Source organism: Harpia harpyja, chromosome 17 (genome assembly GCF_026419915.1).
Source record: "Harpia harpyja isolate bHarHar1 chromosome 17, bHarHar1 primary haplotype, whole genome shotgun sequence".
Taxonomy (NCBI): Eukaryota; Metazoa; Chordata; class Aves; order Accipitriformes; family Accipitridae; genus Harpia; species Harpia harpyja.
In genome coordinates, this window is record NC_068956.1 from 14,159,821 (window position 1) to 14,178,531 (window position 18,711).

Consider the following 18,711-nt stretch of genomic DNA (forward strand, 5'->3'; position numbering starts at 1 on the left):
TCATCACTGAGGCTTTTGTCCTTTATTAATCTGCTTTCAAGAATGCCTGCTGTTGGAAATGGAAATGCTTTTTAGCAGTCATCCTGCAGACTGTAAGAGCACACATCTCAGAAAGCATAATGACACATTGTCATGCCTAGGAATGCATTTAAAAGGTTTAAAAAACATGAGAGATCTCCAACAACAAAATATATTGAGAATTTAGCAGGAGACATCTGCATAAATATATTTTACATCCTTTAATATAAGCAAGATGCCTGTTATTTTGCCTGTAATACAGTGGCTAGAAACTCTTTATCAGCATTCGGTGTGCATGGGAAAAACATTGTCATAGAGGAAAAGTACTAAAATATTTCCCTTTAATTTTGTTTGTGCTTGGGACCATGATATAATTCTGGGCCTAGGGCTCCAACCCAGTAAAAGCATATGATTGTATCAAGATCCCAGCTTTCCTTTAAACTTTCCCTCATGGCTACAAATAAAAATTTCACTAGTATTTTCCTACATCAACAGATAGCCTGAAACAATAGATGATGGAGATTGAAGATCACCCTATTTTATTAAATTAGCCCCAGGACTTGCTATTCTGAGACGAAGGCATGACCTGGTGCTTCCCATCAAAGAACAGCAAACACTTGGCAGGAAGGCAGGAGTGCAGAGAACACATCTTTCTGTCTGCCATGTTTTCTCCCAGGAAGAAAAGCAAAACCTTTCAACTGCAAATGAAGACAGGACTCCAGAAGGCCAAGAGTCACAAGGTGTCCAAGGGGTGCCACCATCTTCTCCCAGCACTGTTTGTGATGCGATGAAAGTCACTGACAGCAGCGAAGTCAAGCCTGCTGAGCAGGCAGAGCAAGGGAAGAGGAGAGACTCCCAGCACTGAAGCTGCTCACCACCCATGGAAGTGGAAAACCTTGTTCTTCCTATACCCCAGAGATGCACCCTGGGGTCCAGGGAAGAGGACTGCAGTGTGTTGTGGAGACAATCTTCTTCCATCATACATCCATAATACTAAACTTTTCTGAATTCCTTCCATTCTTTGACTTGAAGGAATTGAATCCTTTGAATTTCAAACATTGGTCTTTTCCTGTTGTTGTTGCTGTTATTTCTAAATGCCATATATTTCCAACATTTTAATGTCAATTAGTTGCTTGTACATCATTGCCAAGCAAACAGAGGCAAGTGAATAGCATAAATTGCTTTCTCATTTAAAAGATTCAATGTCTCTTTCACTCTAAAGCTATTGAGCCCAACTGTTACAAAACTCTGATCATACTGTTGTCATAGTTCATGTAAACATGCTTCTACTGCAGGCGTATCAAAGGAAATATAAAGCTGTTTGCAGCTGCAAATGACAAAAGATCACAGCAACTAAAAATATTTCAGTTAATGGGCTTTTTTAGCCTTTGATATTCAGATAGAATTGTTTCTACTCCTGGACTAAGGATTCTAGCCAGCAAAAGGTTTGATTGCATGAAATAGCACTAAAATATAATAATGCTGAGCTCAGTAATGCAGAAGTCCTGGCTACAGCTGCCGCTTCAAATGGAAGCACCAGACCTGAGTGTTTGCCACCCTGATCTGCAGGTGCTGAGCTCTGACCAGTCATCACAGCCCATGGGAATACATATATCCAAAAGCCCTGCTCCACTACAGCTCATGATACGTGCAAACAGCGCTGAGCTCCTGCAAAAGTGTAGTAGCAATTGCTTTCTATTAATAAAGTTGTTTCTGTCATCACTCTTCCTGCAGTTTCATTTTGGGAGAAAGCATCCAGTAGTGCATTTCTGATTTCACAGTCCTCCATGTGTGCAGGAGCAGAAGCAAAACTTCAGCCTTCAAAAACAGGAGGATGGAAAAGAATCAGAAGAGTCTTGGATTCCAAGAAAATCCAGACTTGTCATAAATGACTATAGCTATTAATAATATTAATATTTTACAAAAGTATTAAGTCCTGTCCTTCAGGACTTATATAAGCTTTTGAGTATAATAAACCACAAGAGAGATGTTTATTCTGCATTTACCCATGACAGAGATGCACATTTTCCCCTAAACATCTGGTTACAACTACCGTGGAATAGGTTCCTGAACCAGGAGAACTTTGCCTCCGATTTATTTTGGCAAGTGCAAATGGACAATGTTTTCAAACACAAGTAATATCAGTATCAGGAAGAATTAAAGAATAAAATTGGGGTGGGTGTATGAAGTTATAGCCACATTTTTCTTTGCAAAGTCATGTTTGCTACAAGAGATATCATTTATTGGATCAGTCACATGGCCTATACAAGTGGTGATTAGCACATTCTCATTTGGTGCAGCTAAGTGAAATAAATAATACTTTCATTTTTGTTTGTTTTTAATGGAACCATAGTAATTATCAGCATTCAAAATATTTGGGTTTGGGTTTTGTTTTGTTTTTAATAGCTTTCAATCAAATAGTTAATGGACTTCCAGCAGGGTAGTAATCCAAGCGGTTTCCCTGAATGAGTAAATTTGAGCGAAAGGATGAATGCTGTATTCTTGATTCAGTTATTAGTAATACTATTGTTCTTCAAGAAGCACATCCACCTGTGCTTCATTTTGATGACTATTTGTCTTTCCTGCTGTCATGTCTCACACAAAGAGAAGATGTGATTGCAACTGTTCAGTCTAGCCTGGATGCTTCTTAAAGTTGCTCTTTTTTTCCTTTAATTTTAGGTTCAGAACAATTATAACGGAGGATTTTTTTTTTTAATCTGTTTCTATTTCTAGTTCTTCCGCTGTCACTCTGACAAGTTAATTGATACTCACCCACACAGCATTTAAAGAGTAGAAACAATCACAGTTTACCAGCAGAAATCATGGAAATGAGGTATCTCTGTGATGTAGTAGTGTGAATTTTAACCCTTGTATTTCATGGATATTGAACTCCACTGAGTCCCTACAGAATGCATCTCCTGTATTATTGCTGCTCAGCTGCCATGATGGTGTGGTCTGTTTGATTATTCCACTTTATTTCTAGGTCCTCCTGGTCCCCCAGGGGTTGTAATAGTGGAGGAAATTACAGACACCACAGCAACACTCTCCTGGAGTCCTGGGGCAGACAATCACAGCCCTATCTCCCTCTACAACCTGCAAGCACGCAGTCCATTTTCTCTTGGCTGGCAGACCGTAAAAACAGGTGAGAAAAACTTTCACACAGCACAAGTAGACTGTTCAAAACTCCTGCTCATCACAATAACCACCGGCAACTGCAGGAACAGATACTCTTAAGGGAACAATAATAAATTAAAAGCACTGATTTTTTTTTTCTTTTTTCATTCCTTTCACGTTACTTAGCAACAGCTCTGAAAGGACAACAGAAAGACACCTGCCATGATGCATCTGTGAATAAGCAGAAAGCTCTCCCCTAAATCCTTCAATCTGTGTCTTTTCAGGAGTACCACAGTGCCAAAAACCTAGCTGTGATTTCTAACATATTAGATCCTTGTTGTCTATCATTTCTAATGGACATATTGTATCACAAAGTCCACTTGCCATTGAGGCACTGCATGTGGGCTTCAGTTTTCTGAGTGACCTACACATTTCGTTACTGTCTACAGTTCCAGACGTGATAAGTGGTGACATGGAGTCTGCTATGGCTGTTGAACTGAACCCTTGGGTGGAGTATGAGTTCAGAGTTGTAGCAACCAACAAAATTGGGACCGGAGACCCAAGTGCACCATCACGAGTGATCAGAACCAATGAAGCAGGTAAGAAGAGGATAAAAAGGTTAATTTTCCAGGACTACCAGAAACAAGAACTATTTTAGTATAGAAATAGACCTATTCTCTTCTCCCTGGTACACATCTGTGTGTTCAGTCATCACTGTTCCAGGGTGATATTCTTTGTAATGGGGAGCCAGTTTGGTTTAATTACAGGAATATTGTTTAATTTACAGAAATTTCAAATAAACCCATTCCCTGCTGTCTTACTCCATCTGGGCTGTCTTACTCTTCATCTTACACTTAAGCCATTGCTGCCTGCCCTCTGGCAGACTTCCACTGCTCTTCGATTGTAGGCTGCTTCTCAGTCTTTTCAAACAACTGCTCCCAAGCAGCCTCTCCCCGCTTATTCTTCATAGCTTCTCTCCTCGAAGGTGCACAGAATTTTTTTCATCAAGACAGGGAAGCCATGGGAAGCTGCCTAATTTGAAATACCTTGTGCTTTAAGTGTTTCTTTGTCATGCACACTCTACCATGAGCTGTTATTGCACTTAAAGAAATTTCATTATACTTCTAACTGGGATGGTACAGTGGGAGCCCAGGAAAAACTTTTTATATCGTATTTGAAAAACTGCAGTGGTCTCAGAAAGTTTGGAAACATTGACAGTAACTTGGGCAGAATGAAAGGAGATAAAGAAGGAATGGGAATCTGAGAAAAATCGCTAGGCAGCTAGAGAGACATGTTTTAAGAGGCAGAAAGAGATAGAGATAGGGTTTGAAGAAAGCCTCAGAAGAGAACTGCATCTCAGAACACTTTCAGATTTTTCTTCATTCTTTGTTATTTAGGAGGCCTAGAGAGTTTTGAATTTGTTTTGATGTTTCTTCAGCTGAATAATTTGTACATAGTTTATTAATCATATGGAATACAAGAGTGAAAATTCAAAGATTCCACTTGAATTTGAAAGTGTTACTGATTTTGTATTTGTAAATATTCTGGATGAATACAGCAGTTGTGTTGCACTCTGTCTTCTCATTAAGGGAGATTATAAGAGTTACAAGTGGCAATGCCAAAATGTGTCCGCCTGTCTCATTCTGCAGTAAAATTCTTATCTTTTAAGATAAGTTAATCTTGTGCCTCAGCTCCATACGTCAGCAGTCCATATATATGCCATTCATAGCAGAACGTTCAGGCTGATTTTCGTAGACAGAACCACAGAATCAACTGAATAACTGGGGCTGGAAGGGATCTCAGGAGGTCTCTGGTCCAGCTTCCTACTCAAAGCTGGGTAAACTGGCTTCAGAGCAGGTTGCTCAGGGCTTTGTCCAGTTGAGCCTTCAAAACCTCCAAGGAGGGAGATTGCACATCCTCTCTGGGCAACCTGTGCCAGCAGTTAACTGATCTCATTGTGATTTTTCTTTCAATATATCCAGCCAGAACTCCCCCTATTTCAGCTTATGACCACTGTCTCTTGCCCTCCCACCCTGCACCACTATGAAGAGCCCATTTCTGTCTCCTCAGTGACCTCCTTGTAGGCACTGGGAGCTTCTGTTAGATCCCCCAAAGCCACCTCTGCTCCAGGCTGAACAAGACCAGCTCCTTCAGCCTCTCCCCATAAGGCAAGTGCTCCAGCCCCACCATCCCAGGGGTCTCCCCTGAACTTGCTCTAGCTGATCAACATCTTTCTCATTGTGGCACCAAAAATTGGATACACTATTTCAGATGAAGTCTAACAAACCTATCTTCAGTTGTAATGAGACTTTTTATTTTTTTCTGCTTTAAATAACTGTGTAGCTGCTAGCTGATATTAAACTTCACTGTACAATCACAGAACTGCACTGAAGTGATTTGATTCCCATTCACTCATGTGGAAGGATGCTTCCTTTCCATCTCTCCCCCTCATCTTCTGCAAGCTCTCCACAGTGTGAAACTTGATAACTTTATAGCAGAAGCTTCTGATGATACATACTTTGTTCCATTAAGAAAAGGAGGAAAGGAAAATGAAATAAAAAACACAAGCTACTTTCATCTCAAATGATTTTCAACAAAAAACTTCTTTCACCACCATTATTCTTTCCTTGATTTTGTACCATATTTCATTGGCAATGAAAATTCTGCTGGACCCAAATGTTTGAATGACTTCTCGATTTATTCAGGTGGTACATATCAGAGAGGACACAAACATTCTGCAAAAAGTTATCCTGTAATAGGTTGCACCCCTGGGATTATGTTCTTTCAGATTTATGAGTATGTATATTCCCTGTTTTTGAAAGGATGGTTCAGGATTGTAATCGACCAGATGTATTTAAGCTCTGAGTGAATGTTTTTCTCACAAACTGAAGTTTGAAAATGTTAGATTTCATCTAGCTGTCATGGTTTTTAGGTTCCTTCTTCTTCTTTCCCAGTGTTTACCAAACAAAGGCTGTATTTACTAAAACATATTCCTACAACTCTGGTGAAAGTCTTCTTCATGCACATCCATTTTCAATATTCCTTTAGACAATCATTGCTACTTTACCTCTGTAAAAATGAATTGATAAATCATAATAATGATCAGTAAAAAAAAAAAGTGGGACAGACAAAGCATGCAGTATGCGGTGTATTTTCACCCAGTGATTTGTATTCATTTCTGGGTAAGTCCACTATTGCTGCCATTGGAAGGAACAGAATCTTTAACTCAGGTAGCAATGATCTGTACTCCAGTACATGGGGCTCCTCCTGATAAAGAGCACTGTAGCTGATAATAATGCAGGTCTTCTTGAATAATAAATCAGTAATGTATTAGTTCAAATAGCAAAAAGGCCACGCTAGATGTTTACTTGCACTTTCAGCTTCCCAGTTAGGAATACCTTCTTGCTACCAGAGTTACACCTGCACAAATGTCGTGTTAGAAGGGACTGTTTTGTAGCATGACATTGAAATCCAGACAGGTGCCAGTAAAACAACTTAAGAGCCTTCAGAGAAACTGAAGCTGAATTTATTTGGTGTGCCTGCTTAACACGGCATGGTACAGCGGAAGTCTGTTGCCATCACCTCAATTTCAAAAGACCTTTCCTTAAGAAAAAGGTTGGTTTCTGTTTCAGTTGTGAATGGTTTCGGGTTTTGTGGGTTGTTTTGTTCGTTTTGGGGTTTTTTTATTAAAAAAGATAGATGCAGTCTCATTTTTTTGTTCTATAGCAGGAGTGAGAAAGCAGAAGTTACAATAAGATATAACTTCCCAATTTGTTAGAACCTGCAAAGAGTTGTAAAGTCGGAACAATAACACAATGGACTCTGCTTTAAACAAGGAACCAATCAAACAAAAAAACCTGTTACACATATAATTCTTTGCAAAATAGCATGCTGCTTATAATTTTTTGCCACTCTTGAAATGCCAGAGGCTTCATGATCTGCTTAATTCAGGCAGCCACTTTTTCCTGATCTCCAGATATTCCTGAAGTCCAGAGCCTGTTTAGCTCTGTCCTCTGAGACACTTTCAGTGATTGTGTGAATTATCACGCTTGGTATAGTTTTTAGTTGCCAAAGTCAAAGAGACAGGAAAGATAGTAACAGTTTTCACTGGGTTTCGTACATGGTTTTCCAAATTAGCACATTAATATCTATCTTAGTGTGGTACAGTGATCCATTATTTTTCAGAGTCCCTCTATTACTAATTTTTTAACTGAAAGCTTCAAGGGAAAATCTCTGTTAACATGGGCTCCAGTTCTAATCTCATAGATCTCAATACACATATGTGAAAGGACATTATATTTCAGAAAGAACATGGCATCAACTGCTCTACTCATGACCCAGGCAGAATAACCCGGCTATTTGCAGTGATGTTAGATGTGGCCTACAAGTAAAAACAGGCAGGCTGCCCCTGCATTGGGTAAACCTCCAGAAATACCAGTCTCCCAGCAGAAAAGGTAACTGTGGCTCATGCTCAGATGAGAGTTGAGATCCACAAGGCTGAATGACAGCTGTGTAGACAACCCAGAGAGGCAGCAAATGTGTGATTCTGCTTCCATTATTTTATACTTCAATGTAAATCGGTATCTGAATTTAATGGCACAAGCTAATTTGACTGGTGACTAAAGTCTTTTTCTCTCCCCACACCTCACTTATTTTATCACTTCTTCCCCAAGATAGTAACAACGTTTTATACTAGTCCATTATCTAAAAATACCCCTGGAAATAATACTTGGGTTGGTGTAAGGAAATCAACAGAATAATAAACAGGTTTCCACTTGCTTTAATTTTCTAATTAAACCCTAATCTTGTTACTTAGTTCATATTTAGTTAACATGATTGCTTTTCATAGCTACTTTCATCGAAATGGATAATACCACAATTTTCTGGCACATCTAACTTATAGCCAGCTGCTGCATTTCTGTCAGTTCTAGCCTTGATACATATTTTACAGGTCCACAAGGTGAAAAGAGCCAATAACATGAATTTAAACATGTCTGGCATTCCACTAAGGCAGTCAGGCATTTGAAGCCTGGGGGCAAAGCATCAATTACATTATCTATTCATGGGGAAACATGGGGAGAGAGAAATTGAGTAGAATCAAAGTTTAACCTGCTAATCATGCATACAAACTTGATTTTATGAGGTAAAAATGTAATGCACTCTATTAGTAGCAGATTGTACACAGGCTTTATTTTTAATAAGTCCTTATTTTCCATTAAGTCGCCCTTATTCTCAGCTAGAATTTCTTCATAGCATAACAAGAAATGCCTCTGTCCCAGCAAAAAAGTTACCTGTCTTAGACTGGCTTTGTTTTCAGGTTTTTGGTTCGTTTTTTGATTGATGTTGGGGATGGTGTTTTATTTGTTTGTGACCTGTATAAAAGAAGTTTCAGCTTTTCCCATCATCATAACTATTTTTGCTCTAGAAAAAATGAATAACCTGCTGTATCTGTGACATTTGGTGACGATTACATGGGCTACTAAAGCCTTTGTAGAAAATGTGCTTTTCCATAGGAGAAAAAAAAAAGGAGAAGAGAAAGCAGACTGTAATCATTGACTGCATGGGTTTATTTAGAACCAATAGGCTACCAACACATAGTATTGCAGCCTCAAACTGATATGCAGTATATAATGACAAGGAATCCCCAAATGTGTGGGCTACTAAAAGACATAACAGAAAAGCTAAGGAATTGGTTCTCTGGCATGTTTGCCACAGCATTTGAGATTTCAGTCCTATATGGTGGTGATTTGGAGGCTTTTCAGACTGAGTCCCACAGCCACGCAGGACACTATTATCAGTGAATAGAACTGAATTCTATCTCCTACTAAATTACAAATATTAAAAATGCAGAGGAAATAAGAACAGAAATTCAGATCCTGAGACAAGTTGGGGCATCCTTGTTTTCCAATAGTTGAAAACAGTGTATCATCTGCTTCTGAGATGTTGGCACATTTTACATTTCATTCCTGAACAGATGAGATGTGAAATGTTTTCCTGGGAGGGTGAGAACTTGAGGGCTGGCCTTTCACACAGTGAAAGGGTTTTCAGTTAACATCCCTTTGTTTCCCAGTTGTGTACTGCAGGAGATATATGTAGATATAGGTATAGATATAGATATATAAAGGAAAACAACCGAGAAGAAAAAACTACTGAATGTGTTGTTGCTTTGGTCCTTACATTAGGAAGCTCTGACAAGCTGGTGACAAAACCTTTTCCCCCACCCATACCATTTCCACAGCTAAGCAGAGTTGGTTTTCAAACTACATCTCTATCTTAAAAGATATAAAAAGCTATAAAAGAAATAAATAACTGCAACTGTACCTTGAGCAAACATTTTCTTAGGGACTAAAGCCAAGTTTAATAATTCATCTCCCCCAAAAGCATTACAATATCAACATTTTGTTTCATTTTGCTTTATTTGACAAGATGTTTCAGAATTTATACAAAAAATATCCATGTGGAAAATATCTTCATGAATACGGGATTCAAGCAGAGTAAGAAAGATCTTGTGGTTAAAGTATAGAATTGGGATTTGGGAATTCTGGATTCAATTGCTTATCAGAAAACTCTCTGAATTTGAGCAGTTCACCTTAGCATTTCTTGCTCTTAAAAACAGGAGATTAGTAAAGCTCTTGCTATTCTTTGTCTTCCCTCTATCTCACCTATTCAGATTGCAAAATTGAACGGTAGGGACTAAATCTAGCTACATGTTTCTACAGCAATACTAAAATCAGTTATAATCTTGGCTGCTAAATACTTTTGTTCTGCACAAAAATTAAGATACACTACAAAATTAAGAATCTGTAATTTTTCTTCATAATAAACAAAACACACAGAATTGAAAAAGAAAATTGACATTTCCTTGAAAAAAAAGGACAAAACAAAAAAAACCTTTAAAATTACTAACTATTCATTCAATAAAATTTTTCAAATTTCTTTACAAGATTGGAATTTTAAAAAGAGGATGAACTGTTTTTCAAGTACTTTCAGTTTTTCTAGGTTCAATGTGACATTTTATTTTCCTCTCTATAAGGAAAGGAATCCAGAGCTAGAGCAGTTTAAAAGGTTTTTTTAGTTCGCTCACTGAAGTAAAAATGGGGAGAATTAAAATGATTTTAAACAAAATGTAGATTTTCTTTATTTTCTTCAGCAAATATGAAATAAAATAATAATTTTGGATTAAAATTTAAAATATCTGTAAACTCAAACCAAAATATTCTCATTTGTCTTTCCATTTTAAATTTTTCTATTTTAAAATAAAACAGAAGTAAAATTCACATTATACCTTTTTTTAAAACACAAATGGCTATGTTTCATTTGTTAAAATGTCAAAATGAAAAATTTAGTAATTTTCATTATTTTGCCCAAAAGTGAGTACCCAAAATCTTTGAATGGGCTCATCTTTACAGTCTACCAGAATCCACAGTCTTCATTAAAAAAAAAAAAAAACCCAACCAAAAAAAAAAAAAACGGAAAATCCATCAGCCATACAGAGTGAAGAAAGAGGAGTTTTTAAAACCCTGAACCAAAACCCTAATTTAAGCACTCTAAAACACAGAGCAGTTTTCAAAATGGGGGACACAGTGGAATCCTGGAAGGAAAGCTAACATCTACCCCAAATGTTCATGGTTTCATAGCTGTGGCATTACCTACCACTTCCAAAAGCTTTCCTAAACTTTAGATTTAAATACAAGTTTAAAATATATGGGTGGCATTGTCGGCACTTTTCAGCACTTTATAACCACTGCTTCCACACACAAAGCCCTCAGCAACATCAGTTCTGTGCATACATTTTGTCCTAAACAAAACCCACTGCTTTTCATGCATATTTAGTTTATAATGATAAGATACACACGAATTATTAAACAATTGTCTGTGGCTTCATGTATAAGCTTTACCTTTCCATATCACCTTTTCTTCCTTTATATTTTAAGCATATTGACAAATGCTTCATAGGATTTCTGAGGGCTACATTCTTCACGCCTGCTCTTAGAGAAAACGTTAAAGGTTTTTTGTTTGGTTTAGGGGAGATGATAAGTTTTATTAGTGTTTCACTTCACTTGCATTTTCAGCATATCACAGTACTTCCATGAAAGTGGAAAATAATAAGAAACAAATCCTGCTGTTTCTGTTCAAATCAAACTCCTGGCAAAGTCATTTCAAGATTTTTGTTTGTTTGCCTTAAGTGAAGGTTTCAACATCAATGTGTGCCAGCGTAGACCCATTATTTACTGTGAACTACATTTAGTCACCATGTCTTTCAGAACACAGGTTTTAGTATTATTTGTTGTTCGCATTACCAGAATGAAGGAGAGACCTGGCTTTTAACAAAAGAAAAGAAGAACTGACCTGATCCCAAAGAGCTTGCAGTCTAAGAATAAAACAGGAGAGAAGTGAGAATAGGTAGCTGGCAAAGGGGCTAATGAGAAGGCTTTGATCAGAATTAGACACACAGTCAAGCTAAGCATAGTCACATTTTATGATCTTAAGGACCAGTTTTAAGCCAAGGAGTGATTAATTTCCCAGTAGGTGACATGCTCTCATCTTCTTGTTAAATGAGACAAATTAGCACAGCAGAGAGATCTTTGCTACTAGTTGGGATGTATTTATTCAGAAGAAACAATACTGAATTTCTCAGCTTTGATAAACACTAAAGAAAAGAGGTCCTCATGTCATTGCGCCCCAGGCACATGGATCCTGTGTCCAGGAGCCAAGTTTAGTCATCATACTTGCATATTTGGTACAAGTACTTCTCCATGAATGTCATGGCTGAGAATTAACAACTTTTAAAGATTGGGAAGTCACTAATTGCATGGCAATAAACTTAGGCTATGAGTGAGTAAATTCAGATATAATATTGGTATAAAGGTGATGCTGCTGAAAGGGTTGCTAATATATAACTTCAGTGCCTGGCAAAAAATATTTCCTTTTAATAGTTTTCTTCACTTACTCATTTCAAAATGTCCCCCTCTAACTGTGTATAATCTGCTTTGATGCAGTACAGAGGAAATGTTTTCCTTTGACACATTTATTCTTTTAATGGTTATTCATTTGCGAGAGTTTCACTGTGTGAATGTACATTTTAGTTTGGTGCAAAAGAAATTCATTGTTTTGGCAGTTTTATTCTTTTAACATTTATTCATTTAAATAGGGCTTCAGTCTGCGAAGTTATTAACAGTAAAACTCTAGAAAGAGGACACTGCAGGTTAAATAAGTCCATCATGTTGGATGCTTCAAAGGAGTACAGCACACTCTCTCATCAGTAACATGGCACCAACATAAAAACTTCATTTTTCTTTATAACTTAACCAAAAAATATCTTAGAAAAGCAAAAGAAAAATGGGTGCTAAACAAGGTTTAAATATGCTCCATTAGAGATGGCATCATAATTTTTGCATCTTAATTAACTGGCAGATTATTCTTCATCTGCATCTTTTCACTGTAGAACACTCATCCCAGTGTTGCACACTGTTATCTTTTTTTTTTTCTTTTCAGTCCAGAGGGCAATACTGTTTCTGAAAGGAAAATTTTATTAACTTTTTGCCATGTCAAGATTAGGTCTTAGTTTAAACTAGTTCATACCTCCAGTCAGTAGAGTCTAAACAATCATCCCCATTGTTTAGACAGTTATCTTTGGATGGGATGAACCACCCCAAAACTCTGCATTCACTGGAGAAGGAGCCTGGACTACAAGCTCAGCCTGGATACCTGGTTTCTCACTGCCTAAAGTTAAACTGCAAAGCAATTTCATCATCTGATTATACAGAAGTCATGAGCTTTCAGCAGAGAGTAACTATGAAAGATATCATTTAGCTTGTGTGTAGTGGGAAGGAAGGGAGGGAGGGAGGGAGGAAAAAGTCGAAGGCACCATGTTTGCCAGATGAACCCAGCTTTATTGGAGAGACATGTTTTACACATCAGAAATCTCCCCCATCAGTCTGGTAAGAACCACAGATAAAAGGGCTCTTACCTCATTTCCAACACTGTAAATCAGAAGCAATTCATAAGCTTTATGGGTTTGCATCATTTATGAGAAAAAACAGAATTGGGCTTATGTTCTTTAAAGGGGAGTTCAGAGTTCAGAAAAACACCACACAAACAAATCCTGAAATTTTATGTGAACTTCCAGGATCTAGTAAAAACTGCACTTTCATTGAACTTCAGCTGTTAATGAGCAACTTGGGAAATAGAGAGGACTGTGTACATTTATTTAAATGTATTTTTCCATGTACAGTTCAAAGGCACAGTGCTACTCAATAAATAAGCTAAACAGCATGCAATAAGGCCTTAACAGTTAATGCGTCAGAGTACATTTCTACCAATGACCTATGTACTGTTGTAAGGAAGAAAAGAGAAAGGACTATGTCTTAGGACATATTTAATCAAATAAAGAATGCAAATGTTACCTGCTCATAGTAAATAAATTCAAGACATTAGTCATTTTAGGAGCTTCATTAGAGGCACCAAGTAAGATAAAAGAAATTATACAATTCCAATGGAACAATTGAGATTTCTGAAGCTTTATAAAATATGATAACCCAATTCACACTGATGATGATCTTTATAATTTTTTTTAAAGAATTTCATCAGCTGCTCACATGTGCTTTTAAAGCTATAATGGTGGTCTCAATTCTTAAAGAACTGTCGGTAGTACTGCTTCCAGCATTTTGCAAGAAATGATAAGAGGTGTTTAAGGATGGTTACTTTAAAATTTCTGAAAAATGGTTCCTTGGTAAAGCATACAAGAATAGACTTACAAGAACTAAAACGTTCTAAATCACTAATGACCTGGGAAATAGTAAAGACATATTATTTATGTCCTAAGATTTTACCTGAATTCTGAAATATCTCAGGTTCCCTGGCATTTGATTTTGAGTTGTCTGTTGAAAAAATACAAATGTTAACAAGATAATTCCTGTTTTATCTCTTAGATGATCTGTACATTTAAATTTTGACTAATCTACAGAAGACATAGTGCTTAAGCAGCTTTTTATTCCAATATTATTTTTCTTCTCAGCTTATGCTTTCTTTGAGTTTACAAGCTTACTGGAATGCTCTGAAATGAAACTTGAACAAATTTTCTTTACCACGGAGTGCTATGTTTGTTATTTCTGCTCTGATTTAACAGCCTCATGTCTTCTGCAGCAACTTATTACTATGGGGAAAACTTCAATAACTTGGACATTCTGTTTTGTTTTTTGGTTTTGTTTTGTTTTTTTTCCTTTTTGCTCACAGTTCCAAAGACACCTCCAGGTAATGTAAGTGGCAGAAGTGGAAGGCGACATGAATTAGTAATAGCATGGGAGGTAAGGGACTTTTCTGATTAAAGGTTTTGTTTCATGTTTACTTCTTTGAGGGCAAAGTAAAGAGTACTGTACTGGGGTTTCCTTACAGCAAATCTTGGCAAGACATGAACACAAAATACTGTTCTTTAAATATGTTCTAAAGGTTCAAAGTAATGTGCATTTTCATGTGGTTTGAGTAGAGGGCATTATGGCAGCAGCTCCAAAGTTGTGCTAATTCATAAGTCTTTTCTTCCTGATCTACTGCTTGGGTTGATTTGACTTTCCTGGATCTTATGTAAATACTACACCAGATGAAATAATAGCTAAGGGAAGAGAAGGAAAGCCTTGTAACTTTTTTTAAACTTAAATTAAGAAAGAATATATCTTTTTTTTAAGAATTTCATTTAAAAAGTAAAATTAGAGACCTGAAATAGATCTTTATTTTGAGAAGATATTTGTGATGCAAGATGCAACGCAGATGTATGACTGCCAATGGGCAATTGGAGAAGTGGGAGTTGCTTTCTCGGCTAATCATAGATAACACAGTAGAACAAAGACTTTTCTTGAGAAGTTTTCAAAACTTCTAGATTCATCATGAAGTTTCAGATTCAGAAAAAAAACAAGAAAAATTCCATCAAATAAAGACATGGCATTTGGGGTTTTAATGGAAAAAGTTTTAGCCTAGCCAACTTGAGGAGATTCAGATGGTAAGAGAAACACAGAATTCTGACTAACTGCTTAAAATGATAAATTTTAGGACATCTGAAGAGGCTGTCTTCTGTTGACACATCTGCTTTCTCTGACATCAGCTACCTGAGACAGCTGAGACAGAGTTGATTTCAGTTTGCTTTATAGTCTATAATTATAAACAGCAGCATCTCTTCCATTGGGAGAGAATTTGCAGAATCCCAAACAAAAACATCAGGTGTATCTGATGTAAACTGGCCTAATCCCAGTCCCTAATATGATATATTAGTATGTAGTATTCATATTAAGTGTCTCTAAAGTGTTACCCAGGTGACTGGAAAGGAGGACTACTGAAGTGTGTTATATCTCCCTCTCTGTCAAGGGTCGAAGTTTTCTTCCAACAGAAACCAGAGGCCCATGGGTGTTCCATCCTGTGATACAGATACAACAGGCAGTTAAAAACTAGCAATTCCAATAGCATAACTTTCAATATACATTAACTTTTTCCCTCAAAGGCCAGCTGATGCTTCTTCATTTATAGCTAAGGAGTGCAAACTGCCAGTAAGACAGGTGTCGATCCTTTGCCCTTGATTCTGATCAAGTCCTTGTTTCCATCAACACCTAGTGCTGTTCTTCCTAGTGTTAATACTGTCAGCACACTACTGTTTCACATGCCTCTTAAACTGCGTGAAGTCATTAATCAAATTAAGATTACAAAAACATCATGGCTTTTCATCTGTGTTGAATATAAATTGTGAAGTGGTCATATTTACATTTTTTAATTGTTTGAAAGATTGCTACCATTTCTAATTATAGTCACTGTCTCTTCAAGAAATGGTAAAAAGACAGAACAAACCACACAAAAACATGCAATTAAAAGTAAGCGTTGAAATTTCTGCTAAAGAACTAATCCTAGTGCATTGGATAACACTCCAACAACTGACTACAGACTACTGTGCTGTCTGCTGTAGCCACTGCATTTCCATAAGGCACAACCATAGTGTAAGTTACCATAGCTCCAGCATGGTCAGTCTGTGCTTTTGCAGGATCCAAAAAAGTCTTACACAGGCAATAGGAATTCAACAAAGTACTTTGAAGTCTGAAGAGATACTGAGATGGTATATGGGTATCTGGGAATTCAGGAAAAGACTAACCTACCTAGGGTCCTGAATTATACTCAGCAGTTTCAAACAAAATTTTATTCACATAACTTTCATTCACAGACTGTGTATTAGCATTTGCAGTGAAATCCAAGGGTTCTGCTACTTCTCATGTATTTCTGGCTTTTTTTATAGTGACTGTCTACTGCCAACTCCATAAGTATTGCAAAGAGATGCAAGGCTCCTCCTTTCCAGCTCAACTCACTAGATTACAAAGTCTGTCTTGTTTTTACCTCCTCTGCCTTTGGAGTCATGTTTATTACTTTTTTTTCATGGATGCACAGTGCACAGCTTCAGAAGGATGGGTAGAAAATGGTGTCTGCAAGTGAGGTGCCTGGTGATGAGACGTTCACTTGCAATGTGGAGGGGAGAAGATTTGGTGTCTCCTGTGCCCCTATTCTGATTCACATGTTCGTTATCTGCAGATCTAGGATGGACACCTCAAGAGAGGGAATTTAGACACTCTTTTTTTGGCATTTTCCATAGGCCTAATATGCTGACAGTTGTTAAACATAACCTAGTTCCTAAACTAGTCCATTGACTTTATAAGAAATGTGTAGGCAGTAAATTAGCATGAAAATTTCCATTCCTTGAGCTGGACGTGTAAGATCTAGCTTTTACAGTGCTCAGCCTCTCAACAGATAAATCCCTTTGCTGACTGCGTGCTTATGGCAGATGTGTCCCCATTTAAGTGGCTAATTTCACAGATCCTCTGAGCATAGAACAGCAAATGAGATTTTTTTTTTCTACCAAGACTCAGTTTGAGAGTTAGAACAACTAGATTTATTACATTATACCCTAAGTCTCAAATTGAACCCTAGACTTAAATCCCTAAGACTTGACACCCCATTTGGATACAGAAATCAGACAGGCTGGCACCTAAAACCCAAAAGAGTCCTGCTGTAGTAAGTGTCACTCCCATCATATTTTAGGAGCCCTCAACAATATATTGCTCTATAATTTTAACAAGGTCACTGGAAGGGGCTATTCCACTAATAGACCACTGGTTAAAGCATTAACCACAAAGTGGGAGATACAGAACAAAAAATCTTTCTGAGCTGAACAGCTTATTGAGTCCTAGGACAGTAACCTAACTATGGTTATTAGGTGAAGAAACTCTCTTACAGGGTTCCGCTTCAGAAGCAATTGTCCCTATGTGTTCACAGGCATGATAAGTAAAATCCTATAATGCAACTGTAAGGGATCACCCTCACACAAGCAGCCAGGTTACGATCAGCCACTGAGTGACTGCTTTGTCAATTAGTAAAACCACATCTGATCATTACCTGAACTTTATTTTTTAGCCAGTGTCAGAAGAGTTTCAGAATGGAGAAGGATTTGGATATATTGTAGCCTTCAGACCCAATGGAACACGTGGCTGGAAGGAAAAAATGGTGACATCTTCAGATGCCTCAAAGTTCATCTACAGAGATGAAAGTGTGCCACCTCTGACTCCTTTTGAGGTGAAAGTTGGTGTTTACAACAACAAAGGCGATGGTCCCTTCAGCCCTATTGTGGTCATCTGCTCAGCTGAAGGAGGTCAGTTGAACATGAGATTAACTTGTATATTATGAACTATATTAAGTTATTTTTATATCATGTGTCCTACTATACCATGCTTTTTCAATCTTAAATTTCAAAATTCTTTGCAGAAGTGCTAAGTAACATTAAACATATTTTGCAGAAAAGAAAGTGAACTAACTTGCTGAAGTTACCTAGAAAGCAAGTTACAAAGTTTAGGAATAGACTTCAAGTCACATCAGTCCTAACCAAAAAAATCTCTTTTAATGAAGGTTCATCCCTAACATGAACTCCGTAGTCTTAACTTCAAGCTGGGCTGCTCTAACAAGGATCAAAGAAAGGCTGATATTTTCTAATGCTCTGAGTTTCTTGGTATTTTTTTGATGGGTTAATAAGGCAACAGCTCAAAGTCTAAATAAATTCACTTATGAATATTCCTTTCCTAGTTAATGGATACTAAAAGTGCACAGAATGCAATTTTGTTCTTATTTTTATTATTTTTTTCTATTATTTTTTCTTTTTTAGTTCATTAGTATAAAAGTTCTGAATTTATGTTAATGTCCAAATATTCAATGTGAATTATAGGTATAGTTCAGAAGAACAAATGAAAAATATTTCTCGAAAATTTCTATGTCAACTTGATATAACTCTGAACAGTGTTTTGGGGAAAAAAAAAGACTAATTTGTACTAGTAAAAGTTGTTCTGTATTGACAGGAGCCAATATATAGAAATTTCTGTACACACAAAAGCTAAATAAATGTTATCCACGGGAATATTTTGAGCAGCTCCATTACTGGAAGTCATACACTTCAGTTCTTCTTTACTATACTACCTTTGAGTTATCCCACTGTCTCCTGTTAGAACAAAATAAGTATAGTCCTAGTACAGATGGGAGGAACTTCTTACTATCTGTACACAAATGTAG

At 37.1% G+C, this 18,711-nt stretch overlaps 1 protein-coding gene across 3 annotated transcripts in view; it reads left to right on the top strand.

Annotated features, from left to right (window-relative positions):
* The window catches only part of CNTN5 (contactin 5), a 680,093-nt gene that overhangs the window by 636,813 nt on the left and 24,569 nt on the right, over window positions 1–18,711 (top strand). For all 3 annotated transcript variants that reach the window (XM_052812642.1, XM_052812644.1, XM_052812643.1), the window contains 4 exons: window positions 3,002–3,160; window positions 3,582–3,731; window positions 14,368–14,438; window positions 17,569–17,803. In XM_052812642.1, coding sequence (XP_052668602.1) covers window positions 3,002–3,160; window positions 3,582–3,731; window positions 14,368–14,438; window positions 17,569–17,803 — 615 coding nt within the window. The remainder of the gene's footprint in view (window positions 1–3,001; window positions 3,161–3,581; window positions 3,732–14,367; window positions 14,439–17,568; window positions 17,804–18,711) is intronic.